This window comes from Sceloporus undulatus, chromosome 6, assembly GCF_019175285.1.
Source record: "Sceloporus undulatus isolate JIND9_A2432 ecotype Alabama chromosome 6, SceUnd_v1.1, whole genome shotgun sequence".
NCBI classification, from domain to species: domain Eukaryota; kingdom Metazoa; phylum Chordata; class Lepidosauria; order Squamata; family Phrynosomatidae; genus Sceloporus; species Sceloporus undulatus.
This window is the reverse complement of record NC_056527.1, coordinates 128,750,851-128,775,668: the sequence shown is the minus strand read 5'-3', so window position 1 is coordinate 128,775,668 and position 24,818 is coordinate 128,750,851. Positions and strand designations below refer to the sequence as shown.

Genomic DNA, 24,818 nt, shown 5'->3' with positions numbered 1-24,818 from the left:
AGGAGTTTGGCATTTAGCCTTGGGCATTGTACAGCTGCACGGCTGGTAGATAAATAGCTTGGATCACAACATTTCACCAAATCTGAAACATCTAATTGGCATTACCATTTTTGTGTTACTTTGCCAATTAAAGCAACAGCAGAACTATACCTCTATCCTTGCAATTGGGCTATAAATACAAAAAAATCCAACCCTATTAGGTCTTAATAATATAATAGTACATTGTTTTTGACAGCTTCACTTTGGATCTTGTTTCTCAAAGCTTGTCTATACTAGAGACCCAAAACGCTGAACCAACTCTGGGCTCCTTACACAACAGCCAGACCCATTTCAAGGTTTTCACTCTTGTCCCACATTTTAAAAAAAGCCTTACCTTTTGCCTCAGGTCTTCCAGAAAACCTGAAGCAAAACATGGCGACAGCCAACTCCTTTCCCATACGGTCCTTGCAAACATGTTAAGTTGCACTGCCAGAACAAGGCTGGGCATCTCATTTTGACTTCAAGAGGGACTGCCTGGAAAGGAAGCTGTTGCAAAGCTTTGGTGCAGAAGGTAAGGAGTATTTGGGTGAAATCTGGGGCCAGAATATTCCAGGAGCAGCCCTGAATATTCTGGCAAATATAGATAAAACCCACGTTACCTGCTTTTATTCTTGGCCTTCTTCTGAATATGTGTAACTCTTTCAACTACATCTTTTGACCTTTACTTCCTCCCTCCTTATATATTAGAATCTTTAATTACGCATTGAAAGACATATTCTAATATGGGTAACCTATATTTATCAATTTTGTAGGGTTATTTCACATAACTAAACTAATCTTGACCAAGAATGTCAGAAGTCTTCACCAGGAATTAAAGGCTCAACATATACCCACAATATTAAGATTACAACACAACTGGCCATTGCACCATGAAAAATCTTCCCCTGAGGGAAGAAAATAACAAATTAGCAGGTGGTTTAACTTGTTTATTTTGTTTTGCAAACAACGTTGTCTTCAGTCCAGTGGGACTTGTGAGGGAGCAGAAATTGAAACCCAATAGAAAAGCAGCAGTAAGTCAGGAACAAGGATTACAGGGGACTAACCCCAGCTACAGAAGGAATGGTTGGTTGTTAAGACAAAAGGAATTTTATGACAGCTGCCCACAGTCACTGATGGTGATCTTCTTGCTTGTCTTGCCATTTCTTGATCCAAAGCGCTCCATTGCTTCCACAACATTCATTCCCTCTCTAACATGGCCAAAGACCACATGCTTCCCATCCAACCTAAGAAGACAGATACATTAGGGCACCCATGAGATACATCTATCATTCAGACTTGTGATTCTATAAAGCTGCTTCAAACACATTATTTAGAGCTACTATTTTAGGTAGCATTCAGATTTGCAGCCAGATGCAACAAGCAATAACTGCACTAGTAAGAAAGGCTCAGATACCCTGCTTGTTTAACTTTAGGTAAGACAACTAACTGTCTTCTACTTCATGCCTATGGTATTCTGTTGCTTAAACAGTATGGCATCTGTAACCAAGTCCTAATTCATAAATGATGGCTCTTAAAATACTCACCAATCAGTTTTGGCAGTACAGATGAAGAACTGAGACCCATTCGTATTGGGACCAGCGTTTGCCATAGACAAGATACCAGGGCCTGTGTGTTTGAGGAGGAAGTTCTCATCACGAAATTTCTCACCATAAATGGATTTGCCCCCTGTTCCATTATGGCGGGTGAAGTCACCACCCTGTAGAAAAATAAGACACATACCACTGAAACCAGATGCTGGGTTAAGCAAACCAAATACGGATCTTCAGGTAGAAGAAAGAATATACTAACTAATAACTGAAACCTAGCATTCGTCCTTTTAAATCCAGTTTATCTCTATCACAACACAAGGCTACCAAAGTTGTACATGCATTCTGCACAAGACAGTGAAAAATCAATATATACTATGTACCTGGCACATAAACCCAGGAATGATTCTGTGGAAGCAGGAACCTTTGTATCCAAAACCTTTCTCTCCAGTGCTCAAGGCACGGAAATTTTCTGAAATTAAAGCAGACAGAAGTCAGAACATTTCCTTAAATGAATGGCAATATAGTTTACGTTAATATGCCTTGAAATAAATGCAGTAAAATTACAAACCTGCTGTCTGTGGAACCTTGTCTGCAAACAGCTGTGGGATAAAAGAGGAGACATCAGTTAATGCCATATTCAGCCTTAACATACCTGCCTTAATGTTCACTGATTTCCGTGATTTTGTCCCAACAGCTACACTTGAAAACCACTGCTATTAAAACGGTTGTGTAACCAAGCAATGCAACTGTCTACACTGAAAGAATGCTGTTGTGAGCTGTTTTATAACTGGCAGGCAAGTGTCATGGATTCTGGCAGCATCAAAATATACCTACTGCTCAAACTGTTAGTGCATATAGGTATGGCTCCAGTTCTGTACACAGACGCTGACTGCTCCTGATGCCCATCAACCCTGCTAAAATGACAACAGAAATCTCAAGTGTACATATTTGTACAACTGACAATTCACTCAATAGAATTAATGTACAGATGACTGGCACTTAAGAACAATCTAGAGGAAATTGATAAACAAAGATCCTTGAACAAGGAGTACTCTTGCTAAATGGGGGAAAATTATTATTATCATTCATAGTATTTATACCCTGTTCTTCAGCCAAAAAACTTCAGAGCAGCTTACATTATTTTAAATTAGACATTTTAAATGACACCATTAACTAGGAAAAACCAAGCCCAGGTGAAATTTGGTAAAAAATTATGTTACTCATCAGATTTAAAACTTCTTAACAACTTGATCATACAGAAATCTATTATGATCAACCAAAAACCCTGACTAGGGTCTTTTTGTTGCTGCAAACCTCCCCAGATAGAAAAATTAAAAGACTGAAAGGGGACACACCAAAAAAAATTAAAAGACTGCTCTTAAGATACTGAATTTGCTCTGCTCCAAAAGGGAACAGAGCACCAAGTATCATTTAAGGCTCCCCAAATCCCATCATTCTCAATTCATCCCCAAGCAACGTCATCTAACAGTACCCAGGCTTCCTAACCACTGCAGTTTGGGAATGGAGAGAAGGGCTGCAAGAGCTTCTGTAATGCCCTCATTAACTGCACTCTGAAATCCTTCACACTGACATTGACCAACGCTGCAACACACAATCACACCACCCATCAAAATGGTAAGGCGAAATGTCTCAGCTGGGAGAAGCCAAAATGGGAGCGCTGTCCTGGGCTGTGCGCCCGCCATTCCTCCCCGTTAATGAAGGACTGACAAACCACACCCGGGCTGCTCTTTTACAAGGATGCAGGAAGTCCACTGCTGCCTCCATGGCACTGCAAGCATACAGAGCAGAACAATAGGAAGGCTAGAAATCTGCACTGGCCGACATTAGACAGAGGCTAGATCCTCCAGGACAGAGGAGGGGGGAACCCACAAAGGGCCATTATCGACCCTTTCGGTTCTCATTTAGAAGTGCAACAACTCAAATCCCCTTCCACTGCTGCTCCCATTACTGAGGAGAAAACAGTTCAGGCTCTTTAATGATAAAACCCACCTTTGCATATCCCAAATTTAGTCATTTTACTCCCTGTAACCTAAATTGTGGAAGGCTGGCAATTTGGGCGGGGGAGAAGAGAGGAGACAGCTTTTTACAATAAAGCACACAGGGTTATGACTAAACTGAGGTTGTGGCATTTTGGCCATATCATGGGAGGAAAAGCCTCACTAACAAAGGACTACATTGCTTGGCAAAGTGGAACGCCACAGGAAAAGAGGATTAAAAAAAGACGACTGTTATTAAGCTATGTAATAAAATCAATTAACATCATCGCAAGCAGATAGGCCATGGCCATGAGCCTTGCAGAAGGTGAGGAGAGGGTGACTTGGGGATCCCTCATGCTTAGGGCTGCCAAGGATCAAGGTCAGCCGAAGGCTGTTAAAAATAAGAGTTTTGGGAAAAGGCCTGAAAAGGCACACTCCGCATCTGATGAGCAGCTGTTCAACAGGGGAAGACACTCCTTCCTCAGAGAGCGCTGGAGTCTCCTCCTTTGGAGGTTTCTAAACAGACGCTGGATGGCCATCTGTCAGGGTGCTTTGACTGCGTCCTCCTGCATGGCATGAGGTTGGACTGGATGACCCTTGGGGTCTCTCCCAGCTCTATGATGCGATCTGCTCCTTAACCACCAAAGAAGTGAAAGCAACAGCCCTATTAGTTAATTTGTGATTTCCTGCATGGCAGAATGGGGTTGGACTGGATGGTCCTTGGGGTCTCTTCCAACTCTATGATTCTACACACCCCATCATCCATATTTTTGTTGTCAATTGCCTTTGAGTCAAACTCATTGCGTGTGTGTGTGGGGGGGGGGGGGTTAAGGGCTCTTCTCCAGCACAAAATCTCAAATGAATAAATTTCCCTCATATCCTGCCTTCCTCACTGTCAAATCTTGCATGTTGATGGGGGATAGTGCTATCTTGTTATATACAAAAAATGGAGGAGAGGGAGGCTTAATCACTCTTCTCCAGCAGGTCTCAAACACATCCATTTCCCTCTTTATTTTGCCTTCCTCACTTGCAAAAACGTTTATTATTTAAACAGGCCTTTACAAATCTTGCAGGCTCCGTTTTACTGAGGGATGAGGGAGGGGTGTGTGGTTGGCTTTAGATCATTATTTTTTATTTTGTACGCATTTAAATTTTTTATTTGTAATTTTTAAAATATTTTTTTTACCATTTCAATTGTGCGACTTTACCTGTTCTTTTAACACATTTTATATACGTCGCTAGCCGCCTTGGGTCCCACTTTGGGAGAAAGGGGGGACAAAAGCAAAATAAAAGATGCTAACTTTAGTCCTCAATTGTATATCATTACATATATATGTGTGTGTTGTTATAATTAAGCAACAATAAATAGAGGGTGGTGGGGGATCTTTAAGCTCCTTCTCTAGAGAGAAGAGGGCTGGAATGGCGGCCCAGAGGCCTCCCTGCGGTCCCTGAAGGCGGGCTGCACAGCCACGTGGAAGAGGCAATGGCCCTCCACTGAAAACCCTGCCCCAAAGCCCCAGGCCCTCCCAAAATGGAGGACACACAAGGGAAAATCCCTGAGGACATGACCAAATAAATGGTTAAAAGGACACTCATAGACCTATAAGCCCACGCTTCTTTCTCAGGCTCAAAATGGAGGACCACTTGGAATCCTTGGCTGGAATGGAGAATGTGTCCTGGAGTTGGAGGACCAAGCCTGGTGGGCTCTCAAGAGGCTTTGGGTGGCACTCCAAAATGGAGGGCACTCGAGGAAAAAAATGGCAGGCATGACCCATTGAAAGGTGAAGATGAACATAAAGCTAGGCTTCTCAGGCTCAGAATGGAGCTTCTGGGATCCCTCTTCGACAGACACTGATGGGAAATAAAAGCTTGAGATATACTGTACGGATATAAATATGAAAGCATGCTTCTTAAGACTCAACGTGGAGGACCTCCTGGAATCCCTCCTGGACAGGAGATGAATGTAGGACGGTTGAGGAAAACAGAGGGCATGACATCATAAGAATATAAACATGAAAGCGTGCTTCTTAGGGTCAAAATGGAGGGCCATTGGAATCCCTCCTGGACAAAAGGTAGGGAAGGCAAGAGACTGAAGGGAAATGGAGGACGTGACTAAAGGCAACCTCAAAATGCTGACATAAATGCAAAGCCATGCTTCTTGGGCTCAAAATGGAGGACCATTAGGAGGGAGGGAGGTGGGGAAATGTAGGATGTTGGTGGGAAGTGGAGGACATGGGCCAAATAAAGGGCCTCGAAATAGGGGTATAAATATGAAAACGTGCCTCTTAGGCTCAAAATGCAGGACGCAGAAGGAAAATGTAGGACGCAGAAGGAAACCTCGAAATACGAATATGAAAGCCATGCTTCTTGGGCTCAAAATGGAGGACCATTGGGAATCCCTTCTGGAGGGAAAGCGGGGGAAATGTAGGACGCAGAAGGAAAATGGAGGACAGGGCCCGAATAGAAACCTGGGAGTGTAAATATAAACACGAAAGCGTGGCTTCTCTGGCTCAGAATGGAGGGCAATTGGGGATCCCTGCTTGGCAATGGAGGGCCAGGCGTGGCCGCAGAGCCGGAGGATCCCAAAATGGCCCCGCGCTGGCAGGAAATGGCGGCGTCGCCGCAGCCGCGTCGGCCTTCCTTCCCTCCTCCTTTCCCCTTTCCTCCAACGGTGGCTCCCGCCCTCCGTACCTCCATAGTGATGCGGCCGAGGGGCTCCCCATCTGCCTGGATATCGAAGAAGACGACTGGGTTGGCCATGGCGGCGGGAATGCCTCAAGTCAAGGAAGACCGACGGAGGAGGAGGAGAGGAAAGGCAACGTCGAGGAGACTCCGTCAGGGAGCGGGGCGCAGCGGAGAGAAAAGAGCGCGCGTGCCCGCTTTATATATACAGCCAGGCGCCAAGCCCCGCCCCTTGCGCCGCCCTCGCGCCGCCGCCCGCCAATCGCAAGCAAGAGACGCGCGCTGAGTGAAAGGGGCACCGGCCAATCAGGAGCCGGATGTTTGAAGTCTCTCTCAGGGCGGTTTCTAACACGGCATAAGGCGCCTCAGGAGCAAAGGGCGGGAAGCGGGGAAAGGGGACGAGGAAATGGCGGTTGGGAAAAGGGAGGGAGGCGGCGCTGAGTCGTTATTTAGGGGCAAGGACAAGGCACAGCAACGCTACGTGGAGGAGGGCCTACAAGGAAAATAAAATGAATAAAAGTTCAAAACCCTCACAGAAATATGTATAAATTTATACATATGTACAAATATGTATAAATGTATAAATCCATGGTTCAAAATGAAGCTCAAAACCCTCACAGAAATATGTATAAGCCCATGGTTCAAAATGGAGGACGTTTCCCAAATCAAAGGTCAAATCCCTCACAGAGATGAACCCATGGTTCAAAATGGAGGATGTTCCCAAATCAAAGCTCAAAACCCTCACAGAGATATGTATAAACCAATGGTTCAAAATGGAGGACATTCCCAAATAAAAGCTCAAATACCTCACAGAAATATGTATAAACCCATGGTTCAAAATGGAGGACGTTTCCCAAATCAAAGCTCAAAACCCTCACAAAAATATGTATAAACCCATGGTTCAAAATGGAGGATGTTCCCAAATCAAAGCTCAAAACACAGAAATATGAACCCATGGTTCAAATTGGAGGACATTTTGGAATTCAAGCATAATGGAGGGCATTTCCAAACAAAAAGTTGAAAGCATTCACTTAAATTTATACTTCTTAGGCTCAAAATGGAGGACATTCCCAAATAAAAGCTCAAAACCTTCATAGGAATATAAATCTATGGTTTAAAATGGAGGACATTTTGGAATTCCTCTGTCCTGGACAGAAAGTGAGGAAATGTTGGACACTGCAAAATGGAGGACTATTCAAGAAAAATGAGAGTAATTCCCAAATAAAAACTCAAAACATTCATATAAATCCATGCTTCTTAGGCTCAAAATGGAGGACTTTCCCAAATAAAAGCTCAAAATACTCATAAAGATATAGATTCATGCTTTTTAGTCAGGCTCAGAATGGAGGGCATTTTGGAATTCCTTCTGGGCAGAAAGTAATGAAATGTAGGACACTGTAAAACAGGAAGATAAATGGAGGGCATTCCCAAATAAAAACTCTGGGCAGAAGGCTGAAATGGAGGATAGTGTCCTGGAAAAAGAGGACCAAGTCTTATTGCCCTGTTTATGAAGCTCCTTTTATTGCCAGCCAAGCAAAGATCATTGAATTATTCTATGATTCTATGAATTCAAGGGGAGTTGTAGTTTTTCAATGTGTGGATTTTCTTTTTTAAGTGCTGTTATCTTTTGACAGAAGTGATCAGTTTTAATACTTAATTCTGTTTTAAGGGCCGCTTTTTGCATGTTTTTAATTATACTGTGCTTTTGAATTGGAAGCCGCTTTGAGTCCCAATAGTGGGAAGAAAATGGGATATATATTATGATTGTTGTTGTTGGCCAGGGTTGCCTAGCCATTCTGCCTTTCAAGAATGATCCCTGCCCCATCCTTTTATCCTCCTGAAACCCACATTTTGCTCCCCGAAACATGCCACCCGGCTGCAAGCTTGTGTTCTATGAGCAAGGAATAATAATTATTATTAATACATAGTGAGATCTTGTAGCACCTTTGAGTCTAACTGAAAGAAATTGGCAGCATGAGCTTTCGTAGACTTCAGTCTACTTCCTCAGATGCATAATAATTAATTATTATTATTATTATTATTATTATTCATTGCATGTAGAACACAAGCTTGCATCCAGATAGCATGTTTCACGGAGCAAATTGTCAGCTTCAAGAATACCGGGCTAGAGATTGTCATCCTCTGAGCCTGAAAGAGTATGACTTGCCCAGGTTCACCCAGTGAGTTTCCATGGCTGAGCTGGGATTCGAACCCTGGTCTCCAGAGTTGTAGGCCAGCGCTCAAACCACTACATCATGTTGGTTCATGACTACATATGGCAGAATATATAATTACAGTGGGTGCTTGTCATCTAGCCCTCAAACCACTGCTATGTATGTAGGCTTTCCCTGATTAATATTCTAATAACCTTGTATTTAATCATTCTACAACTACAAATATAACCTGACAGCAGGTACCTTCCTGATCTCTGCCCTGAGGGATGTGATCTTTGATTAGGGTGGGTGCATTCTTGACTGTTTGGGTTATGGCCTCCGAGGCGCATTAGTTCCTCACCTGTACATTCATTGCTCATTCATGACTGCTGCCCCAGATTGCATGGTGGTGCTCCTTCTTCTCAAAATAGGCCCAGCTTCTTTTGCTGGTACGCTTGGCACGAAGGTATACGTTTCGCATACGTTTTTTTAACTGCAGTATCAGATGAATTGGCTCCTAAAGGAAGGAGGCTTTGTGAATTTACACTGGCTCTTGCGTTTGAGCATACATTCTCCCTTCTGCCATCTGTGATGTTGCATTTGGACCTGAAAACTGACACTGTCGCCCAGTTGGAGGCATTCAAATAGCCTCTTCCTTTGCATGCTAAACCCTATAACCTCTATGCAGCCGAGGAAGATGACCAAGGCTGCATCCACACTGGAGAAACAATCTGGTTTGAGACTGCTTTAACTGCCACGGCTTCATACATAGAGCCGCCTTCTTATCCGAATTCAGATTCAGTTTTCTGGCCCTTATCCAGCCCATTACATCAACCAGACACGACTTGGATAACAAGAAATAGAGCTAAGTGTACTGATGGCACCTAATAAACTCCCCCAGCAGCCTGATATAGATGTTGAACAGCAAGGGAGACAAAAGGGAACCCTGTGGCACCCCAGAGCTCAATGACCATGAGGCTGAGCAGGAGTCCAGTAATGCCATCCTCTAGAACCAACCTTGCAGATAGGAACAGAACTGTTGTAGCACAGTGGCTCTTATTTCCATTCGCCAGAGGTCTCTCATTTGGTCTCTTCCTTGGAGGTCTCTCATTTGTAGGGTCTCCATAAGTCAAAGTCGACTAGTTAACATCATCAAAACAACTGCACAACTGGTTGTCTGTAGAAGTCTTTTAACCAGGGGTGATCTTATGTGGCCTACAACCTGATTTCAAAAACTCTGTGCAAAGACTGCAAGAGCTCAACCCAGACCTTTGTAAGAGGAACCCCTGGAGCCCATTCCACAAGAAAGGAGAGGGACAGAGAAAGGATGCAGAGAAAGAAAGAAAGAAAGAAAGAAAGAAAGAAAGGGGTTATCTACTTTGACTTTAGACCATCCATCAAGGGTGTTGGTTCCCACATTTATGGGTTATTGCCTTTTTGACATAAGTTGATATATTTATTTTGCTAGGAGGCTAAATTTTCTTTTTCTGTATTTTCATATGTTTGTTGTTTTTGTACACTAGATGGTTAATGAAGTTATTTTAACTATTAAAGAAAAACCTTACTGTGGCCCTGGATATATATCAGGATGCAACACCACTTAAAATACTTTGAATAAGTGGTTCTCGTATGGGGGTGGGGGGTCTAGATTTTCAGTTGGGGTTGGGGAGGGTATCACTTGGAGAGGTGAGGTGAGCCTCAGCAAACATGGTTAGTGGCAAGGGATTCTGGGAACTGAAAGCTATCAATACCTGGGAACCACTCCTCCAAATCAAGATTTCCTAGCTCTGAGTCAGGTGATGGCACCTCCCATAGCAGCTGTGCCTACCTCCTTAAAAAGACATACAGCTTATGTGAAACATATGGTTGAAGGCCTCAGAACTGTAAATACAGTATCAATTGTCTTGGGTATACAATTAGTTGTTTAGTTCTGGAATTCTGGTAGTCTCTTGTCTTCATATTTGTGAATTAGCAGCATCAGATATCTCCAAAAGGAAACTGAGAAGAGAAAACTACTCACCCAAAAGCCCCTTACCAAATGCTGTTTATTGCACAGTGTTATCCTGTCTGTGGACCAAATGTAAGAAAATGGCCATGCTTGCTGGGAAGATTCTGGATCTGTACTCCGCACATTTCCAAGCTTAGACTTGGAGTAGTGGAAATGCCAGAACTAAGTACAATTAACATTTTGCTGAGTTCAGATGGAGAAATACCTTACTAAGTGTGATGGTTGTAGGCTGTACTTTTTGTTCTTCCCTTTGACTTTGTTACTTTTCATTTGCTGGTCTAGCAGTTTGATCATCTTTAGATATTTCCCACCCACCCCCATGCTTTGCTGATCAAGGTATTTTTTCAGCATGGACAGCAATTTACACAAACACACACACACACACACATATGTGACCTAGTGCAGGGGAGGGGAGATGGCTGTTGGTCAGAATGAAAGCAGAAAAGTGAATCCCACTTCCAATAGCTGAAGTATGGGACAGAGTTCTCATAAATCAAGTAGTAATATTGCATTTGTACCCTGCTTTTCTGCTCAATTTAAGGTTCAAAGTAGCTCAACTTAAAATACATGAAATTCTAATTGAAACACTAAAGCTCATCATACAAAATATGCATGTTGTTGTTGTTTGCCTTCAAGTTGTTTCCAGTCTAAGATGACGCTATGATGGGTTTTCTTGGCAAGATTTGTTCAGAGGAGGTTTGCCTTTGCCTTCATCTGAGGCTGAGAGAGTGAGACTTGACCAAGGCTACCTGGGGATTTCCATAGACAAGTGGGGATTTGAACCCTGCTCTCTAGGTTCATGAGTCCAAAACACTGCAGACATAATCCAGTTTGAGAGTGCTTTAATTGCCCTGGCTCAATAGTAGGGAATCCTGGGGATTGTTGTTTATTGTGGCATCAGAGCCCTCTGGCAGAGAAGGCTAAATGTCTCACAAAACTACTGTTCCCAAAATTCCCTAGCACTGAGCCAAGGTAGTTAAAGTGGTCTCAATCTGGATTATTTCTGCAGTTGTTTTGGACCCATAGTCCAATGCTCAAACCACTAACCATGCTGGCTCCTCCAAAATAACATGCTAATAAACATATCTATAAAACCAAGAAAAATGAGTTAAATCTATGTTTGAAAAAGCCTTTGTAGTCTTTTCCCCCCATTTAATGAAATGGAGGTGTAATTACTGCATTCTTCCATGGACTGAATTAAATAACCTCGTGTGGATATGTATTTACCTACAGGCTCCTAATCATGAGTCAAACATTTTCATATATGTCTGTTATCAAGCTCAGGTAAGTATGAACGAGGCAACCAGTACCTCTTACATTGCTTTTTCTGTAGCAGAAGGATACCTTACCGAGCTTCTGTGCTGCAGCGGGTGTCTAAAAATAACTCATTTCCCCAATTCTCTGATATGAAGTGACAGTCTTATCCTGTAGCTGTACATATTTACTTCAGAAAAACAAAGGAAGTTGTGAGTAGAAGCAGCCTTCCATCTATAACAGATGCGGGGAACCTGCAGCCCAAAGACTTTGTGAGGCCCTGAATACAATCTGACCCTCTGGGTCTTCCTTTTGGGAATTGCTGTGCTGTCTACGTGCGTGTCCACACACAAGAGAGGCAGCAATGGGACAAGATGGTTTAGCAAGGTAATAAAACATGCATGGAAACTCCATCTACTTTACATTTTAGCCCTAGCCACCACCTCTGACTTTGGCTTTTACAAACCTTTCCCGTGGCTCAGTGGTCCCCTGTAGAAAAAAGGTTCCCTATTCTTCATGTAGGGATGCGGTGGCTTAGTGCTTAAATTGCCAGTTCTGATGATTGGAAGGTTGGCAGTTCGAGTCCTGACCGTGTGCAGTGTGATGGGGTGAGCTCCTGTCACTAGTCCCAGCTTTTGCCAACATAGCAGTTCGAAAGCATGCAAATGCAAGTAGATAGATAGGTACCACTTCTCAGTGGGAAGGTAACAGCGTTCGGTGCAGTCATGCTGGCCTGGGTCCTGTAAGCCGCTTCCACAGCCATTTTTAGAAGTGGGAAGCTCCCATTTTTGAAAAGGGGTTGCAGAAGCAGCTTATAGGACCTGAGATGCATCTGGGATGGACCCTGGTAGCAATTCGGAGGCAATTTTTGTGTGATAGGACCTAGCTATCTACCAAATTAGCACTGGATTCAGAAAAGGTAAGCTGCTGTTTTAACCCCATGCGATAGGGTTCTATGAAGTGCATTGGGTAGTCCTGGTCTAGTCATACTTCCTCATGCTAACCTACATAACTAAATTACATATGGAGATAAAATTAGGAAGGGGAAGAGGGCTATGTACAAGTGAAGGTCCTTGAAGGATGAATAGGCTAACAATGTGAAGACAAAGGTAGGATAAGAAGATATGGCCAGCTGACACTTATCTAAAACCGCTCACTCTCTTTGAATCAAATCAGTTGTGTGGTTGTCCTAGCTTTCAGATTTGAAATCTTACAATCTACGGTAAGCTTTTTGTAATTCCTGTCTTCAGCTCATAGACTTGACTGTAGCATCATTGCGGTCAAGGCATAATTATGCCCTTTAAGGTTATGAGAAATAAAAATCTTACTCGTGTTGTTCTCTACCATTTCTTATATAAAGTACTGGGAGATGGACTGTTAGGTGTGTATCTGGTAAAAAACAAAAAAAGAGGTGTTTTGGTTTGTTTTTTGCTAAATACCTCCAATAAGACAGTGGCTTATAACGTAACATACAGTACTTCATGAGATGTGTGTGTGTGTGTGTGTGCGTGTGTGTGCGCACCTTCAAATGACATGTCAACTTATGGTGAACCCATGAATTTCATAGGGTTGTTTTTGTCAAGGAATACTCAGAGGTGATTTGCCTTCGCCTTCCCCTGAATTACACTTTACAGCACCTAGCATTCCTTGGGAGTCTCCTATCTGAGTACTAACCAGGCCTGACCCTGTCTAGGAAAGGAAGAGGCACTAGGGATCCCATTGCAAATATATAGTGGATAATGGAGCATTATAAACTACAGCAAAACTTTTGACTGCATAGATCTCGAAAAACTATGGATTGATCTTAAAGAAATGGCTGTACCATTACATTTGGTTGTCCAGATACACAACCATCAGAACAGAATAGAGAGAAAAAGAATGGGTCCTAATCTGAAAGGGGATCAGACAAGGCAGCATTCTATCTGTTCAACTTATATGCAGAAAATATCATATGCAAAGCAGGTCTAGACATGGAGGAAGGAGTGAAGCTTGAAGGAAAGAATATCAACCATCTAAGATATGCAGACAATACCATATTGCTACCAAAAAACACCAAAGACTCAGAAAGGAAAGTGCCAAGGCAGGCTTGCTGTTGAACATTAAGGAAACAAAAATAATTACCGCATGGGAGCTATAGAAACCCAATATAGAGGATGAGGAAATAGAAATAAAGATTTCCCATACCTTGGATCAATCATTGATCAAATTCAAAACAGGATCTAGAGGCAGTCTTGTTGGCCATATAGCAAATCCAACAATATCCAAACAATGGGCCCAAACAGACAGGCCAAAATAAAGCTGCTTTGGGTCACTTTGGAGTTATGCTGTTTAAATGATGCATGTGTCCTAAGAGGCTGGAAGCTGTGCCAAAGCCACGCTCCAGCCCTTAAAGCACATTTGAAAAGTCCAGTCCAGCGGCTGCATGATCCTTCCTCTAGGCCCCAAATTCAGCTGTCCCTCAGAGGTATCAAATTCCCTTGTGGTCATATAAGCCCTTCTGAGCTTTTTATTACAGTGGTATGCCATTATAAATAATTCCCTTGAGCTACCACAGAATATAAAATGGCCTATAATCAATTTAAGATATTGATCGCTACCAAAGCTATGATGGCCACAAGCATTTTAAAAAGCCAAATTAATGAAAGATGGTTTTTTCAGTGACAATGAGGTATAATGGAATCTTTCATGATAAGTAGCAGTCTACCTTGGTATACCGGGTGTTAAAACGGAGTTAGTGTGCCAAATTGGAAGTCGGTTGCCCTGTTGTGTTATGGTTATACTCATGTCTTAGTGACTAATTTATAAAGAGAAGATTCAAGGATAGCACATGCCATTGCTTCGCCTATTTCTGTGTAATAAGACCCAATCTAACATAGCAGGAAGCTGGATTCAGCGCCTAGTTCAATATGAATCCACATCCCCCCCCCCCATTTTAGTCCATCACCTAAAGAAATTGTCATCTCTGCTGACTTGAGATGGATGTAAGGACGGGAGAGTTCTTCCCACACTAAAATGCAACACAGCATCCTGACATTCATTAACATTAACATGTCCCTTTTGGGAAGAGCTATGTACATTTTACATTTATAGTCAGCTTTTCCTTTGACGAACTCTCTTCCTCACTTTAGCCTTACAACAGCCCTGTGAGTTAGGTAAGGCCAAAACAGACTGGCCAAAGGTCATCCACTGGGCTTCACAGCTCCATAGAGCCTTGACTCCCATGTCCCAGACCCGTATTGACACCACTCCACCATGCTGGCCTAGAAAAGATAGGGCAGGCTGCATTTTAAGCAGCACTGAGAGTCATGGAGTGACTCTGCTTTTGTGCGTGGGTGGGTTTTGCATCTGATTCTTGCATTGCCTGAGAAATAATCATGCGAGATATTAGGAAAAGTGAAGTAAAGTAAATGTGGCTATGAGCACTGCCCTCCCCAACAATGAATTTGGAGAGTTGCAGTGCAAACAACAGCAGCATTAGCCTGCCATAAGGGAATCTCTAAGGTTAGGAGAAAGAACCCATTTACTGATTCAAGAGTCAAGCCTTGGGAAGCCCTATTTTAATTAGTGGGAGAAACACTAAAAGGGTTTCTCAGCAATGCAGTGTCTTGTAGGCTGAGTGATAGAAGCTACCAGGCAACGCTTGGCTGTTTTAGTGTTTCTGTCCTCAGATAACACCAGGATGTAGTTGCAGTGGGATCTGCAGGGTGGGAAGGCTTCTTACAAATAAGTTAATGGCCAGAGATGGCACAAGGAAATCAGGGATAGACCAATTCCTATTTTCTTGGTGGCGTAGGTGTAGTCTTTGAGAGAAATGGAAGGAGTGGGTGACATTCCTTGCAGTAAGACATCTAAAAGGGGGGAAAGTGAAGGGTTGGCTTAAAGCTTATTTGCTGTGCTATTTTCTACTTATAGAGAACTGTATTTAATGTAGGGCTCAAAAAGGTAGACATTTCACATGTAAAGCCGCCACCACCAGTCAGAAATGGGACTCCCTCAGCCTGCTGCATGCATGCATAGATCCAGCCTGAGTAGGGAGATCGAAAGTAGCTCGTCTCTGGTGCCAAAAGGAACAACCCCAGCCAAGTGACAAAGAGTGAAAAATGTATATATCAAATGCTCCAGGCTGTGAAATCAGATTCTTCATAGCATAGGAGAAAACACATTTAAAAGACTACACTGAGTGTTTGCCTTTCCTATTTTCAAGAGACTGCACCTGTTCTGCACCTGAATAACGGACAGTATTGGAATGGAACAGTAGACAATCTTAAGATGATATTACTCCCTGGGCCAGAAAGAGATACCATGGTTAAAAGAAAACTAGTTATCTATGCCACATTAATGGCAGCTAATCTGTTTTGGTCTAGCTGTGGAAGATACCATTTTTTCTGGAGAGTAGAGATCTTTTGCAAATTGGGAAAACAGAGTCACCAGGCTGTTGTGCAATTTCCCTGTTTCAGGCTGCTTTTAGCTCCTTTTCTTCTGTCTGCATCTGTACAGCATTAATTCAGTTTTAATTTTACTCCCATGGCTCAATGCTATGGAATTTGGGGATCTGTAGATATTTTTGTGAGATATTTAGCTGTCCCTGTCAGAGAGCTCTGGTGCCACAACAAAATACAAATCATAGGATTCCATAGAACAACAGTTAAAGATGTGTCAAATTGCGTTGATTCTTCAGTATGGGAGCAGCCTCAGTCTGTAGCACACAAAGCTATCCTCTTCCTTCTAACTGGAGGGGCTGACATTGATTCTAAGCTTTCTTGATACAGATCATTCCAGGGTTATTTTTGTATTACGAAACCATCTTCTAGTATTCATTCCCTTTGTCTTAACAAATGATATGGCTTGCATGATTGGACAGTATTCATAGAACAGTCGTGTCAGAGAAGACCATTTACCAAGGTCCAAAACACACTGTAGAAATAATAGTTTGAGACTGCTTTATCTGCCCTGGCTCAATGTTATGGAATTCTGGGAACTGTGGTTTTGTGAGACATTTAGCCTTCTCTGTCAGAGAGCTCTGGTGCCACAACAAACTACAATTTTCAGGATTCTCTAAGACTGACCCAGGACAGTTAAAGTGGTCTCAAACTGGATTATTTCTGCAATGTGTTTTGGACCCTCTCTGCTTCTGGATTTTGATAGGAGCCAAAGTTTACAATAAAGCTCTCCTTTCTTGGCAGGATTTTGTACAAGTTCCCAAGTAGTTACTTAGCTTCCCAAGTAGTTACCTATATATGGCGGTGAAGAAACACATGATAAATGGCTGCCTGTATTTGTCTTGGAGCTCATTGTGTCAAGAGTCTGAACAGAGTTGTCAGAGTTTAGAATTTGGGGAGAGTAAATACCCGGAGGCTAGAATTAGGATCATACCTGAAGGGTCAAACCAAGGAAAAGGTGATCAAACATCCAAAATCAGAGCCAGGGAAGACTGATATTGCCGAGGCAAATGTTGGAACTTCAGCAATGAACCTTACCATTCTTCCTGTTAGGGACAACCATCAGCAAGCTTGCATAGATGAAAGCATCCTTTACTGCTTATGGCAGTAGTTGTGGGGCTCTTCCTAAAGCATAGAGGTTCACAGAGCCATGCATCTCTACCATTAACAAAGTTGTTCTTTCATTGGGATTGGAGTTTCAAGATCTCTGGCCCTGAGGCTCAAGGCTCCCTAGTTCCTCTTCTGCAGAGTGCAGAGGTGAAGACAGTGCCTAGGATGTCTCCATGTGTCATAAGTTTTTCTCAAGAGTTACAGCTGTGAGCTCTTCCAGAGGGAGGCGAGCATAATCCTGAGGAATTAGATTTGGCTGAAGTGAGCACAGCATATGTCCCCCACCTGTTCCTTCGAGGCCACCCCTCCCCTTCTCCCAGCAGAAGCATCAGTCCTGTACCTGTCAGTTTAAGCTGAGTTGTAGCCATCTGTTTCTCTGGGGAGTTGTGGCTGACTGCAGTCAGGCGCACCAGGCAGCCGTAGTATGTGATGTGCGAGTTTCACATTTAATCCGCCCAGCAGATGCCAAGTTTTTATGATGTTACTGACTCAGAGACAACTGGACTGCTGGGCTGAGTGTCTTGTCAGCAGATCCCCAGTGATTACTTCTCAAATGGGGACTCTACAATTTATCTTGATTTATTGAAGCATTCCGTTTTTAGCACTGATTTAACAAAAAAATGCAGACACAACGCAGCATGATGTTTGTTTTGGAGCCATTTCTTCTTGGTGGTTTGGTCTGTACAGATTGGTAAGTTTCACTTTCTTTGACGTTTAACTTATTTTTAAACCCAAGTTCTTTTTATTCTATTTCTAAAGAAATTTGTAATTTTTGGTTCTCTGGCTTTACTTCGCAAAGATTCAGGAAGGACTCATCCCGCGCTTTCTACAAGTGCATTGATGATTAAAAAGGCCAATCTGAGATGCCCGTTGGCTGCGGCTAGCCAATTGGGTAGATGGGGATGAGCTTTCGTTAGGCCACCTTTTCTAGGCCCCTCTCCATATGGAGCAAATAGTGCTCTCCTTAAAAAAGGCTGCTTGGTCATCCAGGATGCTGTCGAACAAGACTGTCATCCCCTGGGTCAGTCTCAAGTGATCAAAGTCCTGAACCGCCTGCATGCAGAGTTGGGTCTGCGGCTTCCAGTGCATCTTTACACCTGCCGTTTCATCCCTTGCCTATCACTACAGGGCTTTTTTGGAAGTTGGATGGATCCTTCGAGCCTGTGCAATGGATTTTTCTGGTGGAGCGCAGCATGCACAGAACTGGTACAGTTCTCGTTACATTCCTGTTAAAAGACCCAAACTGAATGGGATTCTCAACCATGTGTAATGCCAAGATTAAATGACAACAAATATGCCCAGCATTCAGAAGATCATGTTGTACTTGTCTGGCATGTATCTTTCAATATAGAAATGGACATTCATTTTTTAAAAAGAATGTTTTGTGTTGTAAATATAGTACTTTCCCCCTTTCCCCTCTTTTTACTTTCTTTTTTTCTACATTCTCCTTCCTTTTCTTACCTTATTTTCCTTTTCTCTCTTTCTCTGTTTTTTTGGTTAACTGACATAAAGTCAATTTCAATTTATGGCAATTCCATGAATGAAAGACCTCCTGGTCATCCTATCCTCTTTGCCATCGTCCAAGTCATTCTCTTTTCCTGCTGCCTTCTATCTTGCCAAACATTACTATTTCAACGTTTTCATCACCTACTTTAAACTTATATAAATCCCACATGGTCATTATTTTTGTTTTCTTGTTGTTCAGTAACTGTAAACCTTTGCAATTTCTTCCTTGACTTTCTTCAGTTCTCTTTTCTGTTAGTAGTATGGTAATCTGCATATCTTAATTTGTTGGTGTTCCTTCATCCAATTTTCACTCCTCTTTCCTCTGACTCTAATCCATCTTTGCATGATATATTTAGTGTACAAGTTTAACAGATAGGATAATAAAATGCAGGCTTGCCTGACCCCCTTGCCAACTGGAAATCGTTCCATTTTTCTGTATTCTGTCCTGATGGTAGTCTCTTGTCCTCAGTACATGTTATGCATTAGGACAATCAAATGTTGTGCCACACCTATTTCTTTAAGAATGATCCATAGTTTTTCGTGATCTATACAATCAAAGGCTTTGCTGTAATCTATAATCTAAAGAGCTAACAAGCAAAACCTGCTAAATATTTCTCTTCTACACAACTACAGGAGCCCTCTCCACCTTTTATTTTGAAACCAAGCTCTAAACCAAGGTATGCATGTATGTTGGATTAATGAACCAGATCTGATCTTTTCCAGGAGGAATGAATTAGAACATAGCAACAAAAGGTAGGAATGGCCTAGTCTACCATTCCTCAACCTAATACCCTCTAGAAATGTTGGCCTTTCCGTTCTAACATCCTGAGCCCACATTGGCTGTTGGCGATACTAAATGAACAGGATCTATCTTGAAGGCACCAGTTCATGCTGTAGAAGCCTAAGTTGTACTTTATTGCGAAGATTAAATGGCACTATCATGTTCTTCACCTGGGTTTGTATATTTGAGAGGGAACTTTCCAGAGCTTCACATGTTGCATAGACTAGGACTCTGGAGACCAGGGTTCAAATCCCAGTTTGGCCATCTAAATATACTGGGTGACCCTGAGCAAGTCACACTCTCTCAACCAGAGGATGGCAATGACAAACCCACTCTGATGAACCTTGACAAGAAAACCCCACGATAGGTTTGCTTAGCATCAGAAATGACTTAAAGGCACACATCAATAACAAGAAAGAAGTCCTGAGATATGAACTGAGCCATCAGTCAAAAGACTTCTCAAAGCTCTCAAATGGCCTCCTTTACTCAGAGACTGTAGGAGAAGGCAGGCAAATGGTGAAGAGTAAAAGTCTCTGGGGAAACAATGGTGGTAAGTGTTGGACTGCTAATGGGATTAAAGAGGGCAGAATCTACAAGTCTACTTAATGTGGATGATAATACAGAATCTTCTAGCTGGAAGTCAGCTTTGATCCTCTTGGGGAATTGTTGCTGTTTAGCAGTTTGTTGTTTTGGTTTATTACCCACAATTCATACATGAACACACTGAAAGTCACTTCTTTGTTAGTGGGATTGGCACAGCTGTATGGCCAGTTGTATGGCCTTCCTTCCACAGTGGCCAAGCATGTTTAAGGAAACACCAATACACTTGGTAGCTAAACTCTTTAAGGCCTTAGGAGCAAATCTTTTACAAGCAAAGCAGGTGTTCTGTCACTGAATGGTGGGTCCTCGCAAGATAGAGACAGCCTTGCTATCCATGTTACTTCTGAGTTCTCCATTTTTAGAAAAATTTAAAGAGAACTTCTTTCTCCTAGATGTACCAAGGAGCCTAACCAACTACAAGCAGCATGATTCCTTGGGATAGCTTGGGATAGTTATCTGTCTCTGGAATTCTGGGATCTGTAGTCCAAACAATAATTTCTCCAAGATCTGCTTCATATTTAGAGCTTTCCAGTTTCCCTACTTCTTTTTTTTGTGAGGATACACTTGATAGATGGTCTGCACCTGTGCAGAAGGTCAGAGATGCATTCTAATTAACATCATGTTGCTAATCGTTCCCCAATTCCTATGACATCTCTCCTGATTTTAGGAATCTTGGCCTTGTGTTTACCATAAGAAGGATTATTGAAGAATGAACAGTGCATTCCTGAAACACGGGGGGGGGGGGGGGGAGATATGTAGTGTCCCCACTTCAGACTCTGAGGGATCCACCTTGTTCCACACATTTACCCTTGATTTCGCAAGTACTTTAAAACCAGTATGCAAGCTATTTGGTGAGCCCCACCAAAAAAGAATCCTTTAATATAATAATGAAACAAGATACACAAAATTCAACAGAGCTGTCAGCACTTGGACACAGGGACTCCCTGGCTCAGGAAACCTGGCCATGAGCAATGGGTCTGATTCATCACAGACAGGTTAAAATTTGGGACCTCTTTGCACCATCCCAAAGCTAACCTCAGCTGAAGTAGGTTCCTGAGAGGGATTGGAAGGGAATGGCAGGTCAACACACACACAGTGGTTTGGACTGACTCGTTGCACATAATTTCTGGGGCTCAGGTTAAAATGAGCTCTGAGCATCCAGATCCTACTTTGGTGGGACACACAAATGTCAAATGCAAGGGACAGTCCCTGGCTATGGCTAAATGCATTGGGTCTCTGGATGGTGCACACAGCCCCATGTGGAATGGTCTATATTACAATCTAGGAAGCTTATGCACATTTATACAGAGGAGTTTTGTCCCAAGGCTTAGAAGCCCTTGAGACTATATAACAGAGTGATGCGCTTGCTTTTAAATATTTCTTTCCCTCCCCTCCCCTCCCCTCCTTTTCCTCCCACCTTCACTTTTGTTTCCTTTAGTGTTTCTACATTATTTACAATGTTGTGCTTGTAGACAGATCCATCGATTGATGGAATCAGTATGTCAGGTTGTGTCCAGGGAACTGTGTTCTTTCAATCCACAGATGCATTTCTTTACTACTGTAAATCCATGGGAAAGAAATGGGGAGGGGAAAGGTTTTCCAGGTCAAACTTTTGTGAGGGCCTTTGAAAGGGGGGAAAAAACTTTTGGAGCAGGGAGCACTTCTTGGTCTTGAAAAGAACAGGTTTTCTGATCCTGATTTGGGTTTCTTCTGGATATCTATGTTGCTGGAAGATAACAGACAAAAAGCAAAAACAAAATGACAGACTAGTTGCCATGTCTATCTCTGGAACAAGGGGTTTGGGCAGACAGAGCTGGCTTCATGAGCCTGCAGGTCCAATGACACACAAGAGCAAGCAAGCTCCATATACTTCTTCTGGCACTTTCAATCTCTGCCTTTACTTCAAGCTTTCTGGTTTTAAAAATATCAGAATATATGTAAAAGAACCACCATAAAACAAAAACAAAAACCCAGGAAGAGCAGCCACTTTCATCCAACAGCTTGACATGTTCAAAGTGGTGCTGCCCTTCCCAAGATGAAGATCCAGACTGAGGTGCAGGAGGAAACGGGGGAGAGTCATTAGTTTTACTAAAATATCCAGAAGCCATTTGGCTCCATGTCTTCCTTCCCTGGCTGTGAGTTTCCTGGATGTCTCTGGGGCAGGATTAGTATAAACAATACAGCTGCCATATGGCTGAGTACTGTGGCATAGTCTGAGCGACTTGATAAAAACTTCGTATTCCCCACCACCACTTCCCCAGCACCACCATTCTCTCTCCTGCATAGGAAGGTTTTCCCAAGGCAGCTAAAGCAGGCTGCCATAGGGTCCATGGGAGCCTTTTGGTAGACTGGAAGCCATTCTGAACAAAATGGGATGACTGACTGGCCACCAAAGTTCCTTGGGCTGCCTTAGGACAGTTCTGTTTCACTGGCAGGACTCACTGGGCATTGCCATTATATGAAGCAAGGCCTCTGTGGATGAGTGTCTGGGATGCTAGGGGATGGACTGTGTTTTGGTACAGTTACTCTGTGTGTGTGTGTGTGTGTGTGTGTACATGTGATATGCAATTGTGTGTGTGTGTGTATGTGGTGTGCAGAGCCTGGTGACTGTTTTCCACAAGGGATGGCTTCAATTGTTCTCAAACAAGGAAAGCAGGTCATCATTGCTGTTATTGGGGAGATCTGGGGGCCCTAGGTAAGACAGCAGCTCATCTGGGTTCGTCAACTCAGGAAGAAGCTGAGGGCAAAACACAAAATAAAAAAGAGAGTGTTAAAGATTAACTCTGAGCAACAAACATTAACAGAGCATCCTAAGCACAAGCCTCACATGGAATTAAACACACATGATGATGATTGGGAATAGGCAGGGAGGATACAGGCAAAGTCATTTTATGATGCCCTGAGACAATGGCTGGAATCTTGTATGGGAGTTACATCTCCTTAAGTGGACTTATGCATGTGGGAATTAGAATGGATGGTTCTGTATCATCCATATCCAGTAGAAGGCTGTTGTTATGTAACTACGTAGTTAATCTGGCAAAGTACCAATGTGCGTTGGGCATCTGCTATGTGTGGAACACCACCAGTGGGGGTGTGCATTTCTGATGTGCATCAGGCCCTAGCTAAGCATACTGGGTGTCTTGTTATACAGCTTTGGAATTCAGTAATAAAGTTTTGTAATGCTTCAGCTACATAGTCAGGTATATGTAAAGTTACACTATATACAGGGTGACAGAGGATTCCACCCATTATGTGTAACAAAGACTTTCATAGATCACTCACAGGTCTGAAGGTGCTCCTTGCCATCTGCTATATAACAGTAAAGCCAAGACCTTACCATCCTTTTCTCCAATGACCACAAGAGCTCCATGGCAGCTGGAGGAACTCAGAAGATAGTTTGGCAAGGATGAAGCTTTTGAGAAGCTGCCAATAACATAGCTGAGATGAGCAAAGGGGGAAGCTTAAGATGAACTGCAGCAAGATTATCACCACAAAATCAATCAGCAAAGGGCAGCAGTCAGGGCTTGGATCATCCCTGTCATTACTTCTTCTCCAGACCAAGGCTAGGAAATGTGATGCACTTCAGATGTTCCTGCTCTACAGTTCCTATCAGCCTCAGCCATCATTGCCAACAGTAAAGAGCTATGGAAGTTACAGTCCAAAATCTGGTGAAGACCAATTTGGCTGTCTCTAAATTAGACTTTATTATGTGTATTGTAGAGTGGCCTGCACTCAGTTCAGAAGAACCTTTAACGGTAAAGCTAGGTAATGCAAAGAGGAAGTGATGTACAACAAATCATAGGCTAAGTAAAAAGAGAACAAAAAAGTTGTATGCTTGGACTACTGTTCCCAGAATCCTCTATAGATCATAACTACTGAAAAAATTGTTTGGAGGAATCTGGGAGTCATAGTCCAGATGAATAAGCTGCTGTAGCTTTGCTGGTGAGATAGGAAATTCTCCAGGTTGTAGAGATCTGGGCAAATAAGATGAGAAGGTTAGCATGAGAAGATGAAAAGTGTCTAGCTACTCACATCAAGGGAAGACTCTGGTCCGTCTACTGGTCCAGGTGGCACTCCCATCCCAGCACTTGGATTGAAGGCAAGGTCCTGGCTTCCATGTGTCTGGCCTCCTGAACCTGACTGTCCCATAGGTTGCCGTGACTGGGGTGGGGGTTGGTTCCGATGGTGGAGCTGCTGTTGTTGCTGCTGCTGCTGCTGCTGTTGCCCTGGTTGACTGCCAAGGTTGGGGTTGTTTAGGCCCTGTTGCACAGGATTGTGTGAAGAAGCATCCATCCTATTTGATGAAGGCATCTATGTGACAAAGAAAGAGAACACAAAAGCACTGAAAAACAACACTACATGGTGGGGTGGATTAGGCTGGTGCAGGCCATGCTAGGTCAAAACCACCAAGGCACAACTAAGGACATCTGCTGTCTTATAGGTCAGGTCTGACATATTTTCTCTGGCACATAGTCATGTTCCATCACCTCATCCCACTCACAACATGAAGAAAATTCACGTTCTGTAAAATACTACATTATTTCTTTACCTAATAATGCCAGACAAAAGCAGCCTGCAGTCCAAGCAGGTGGGAATCTTCTCTTTTACCCATAATACTAGAGCTTATCTGACACAAACTGACTAGCAGGCAATTCGGGATAGACAAATAATGTATTTCTTCTCCAAATGAGCACATGGCCTCAAGATGGGTGTTGCTTTA

General features: G+C 42.9%; 2 protein-coding genes across 3 annotated transcripts in view; both read right to left on the bottom strand.

The window, feature by feature from the left end:
• Nucleotides 1-950: 950 nt before the first annotated feature.
• PPIA (peptidylprolyl isomerase A) lies at nucleotides 951-6,434 on the bottom strand. The gene is made up of 5 exons (XM_042475741.1): nucleotides 6,257-6,434; nucleotides 2,137-2,167; nucleotides 1,949-2,037; nucleotides 1,563-1,735; nucleotides 951-1,262 (listed from the first exon to the last, which is right to left on the bottom strand). Exons 1-5 carry the CDS (start codon nucleotides 6,323-6,325, stop codon nucleotides 1,127-1,129), a joined length of 498 nt encoding a protein of 165 aa, XP_042331675.1. The 5' UTR covers nucleotides 6,326-6,434; the 3' UTR covers nucleotides 951-1,126.
• Nucleotides 6,435-20,936: 14,502 nt separating this feature from the next.
• ZMIZ2 (zinc finger MIZ-type containing 2) overlaps nucleotides 20,937-24,818 on the bottom strand; it is a 105,908-nt gene continuing 102,026 nt past the window's right edge. For both annotated transcript variants that reach the window (XM_042473267.1, XM_042473268.1), the window contains exons 18-19: nucleotides 24,131-24,409; nucleotides 20,937-22,835 (exon numbers count right to left, since the gene is read on the bottom strand). In XM_042473267.1, the coding sequence (XP_042329201.1) occupies nucleotides 22,728-22,835; nucleotides 24,131-24,409 (387 nt within the window). In that variant the 3' untranslated portion in view covers nucleotides 20,937-22,727. The remainder of the gene's footprint in view (nucleotides 22,836-24,130; nucleotides 24,410-24,818) is intronic.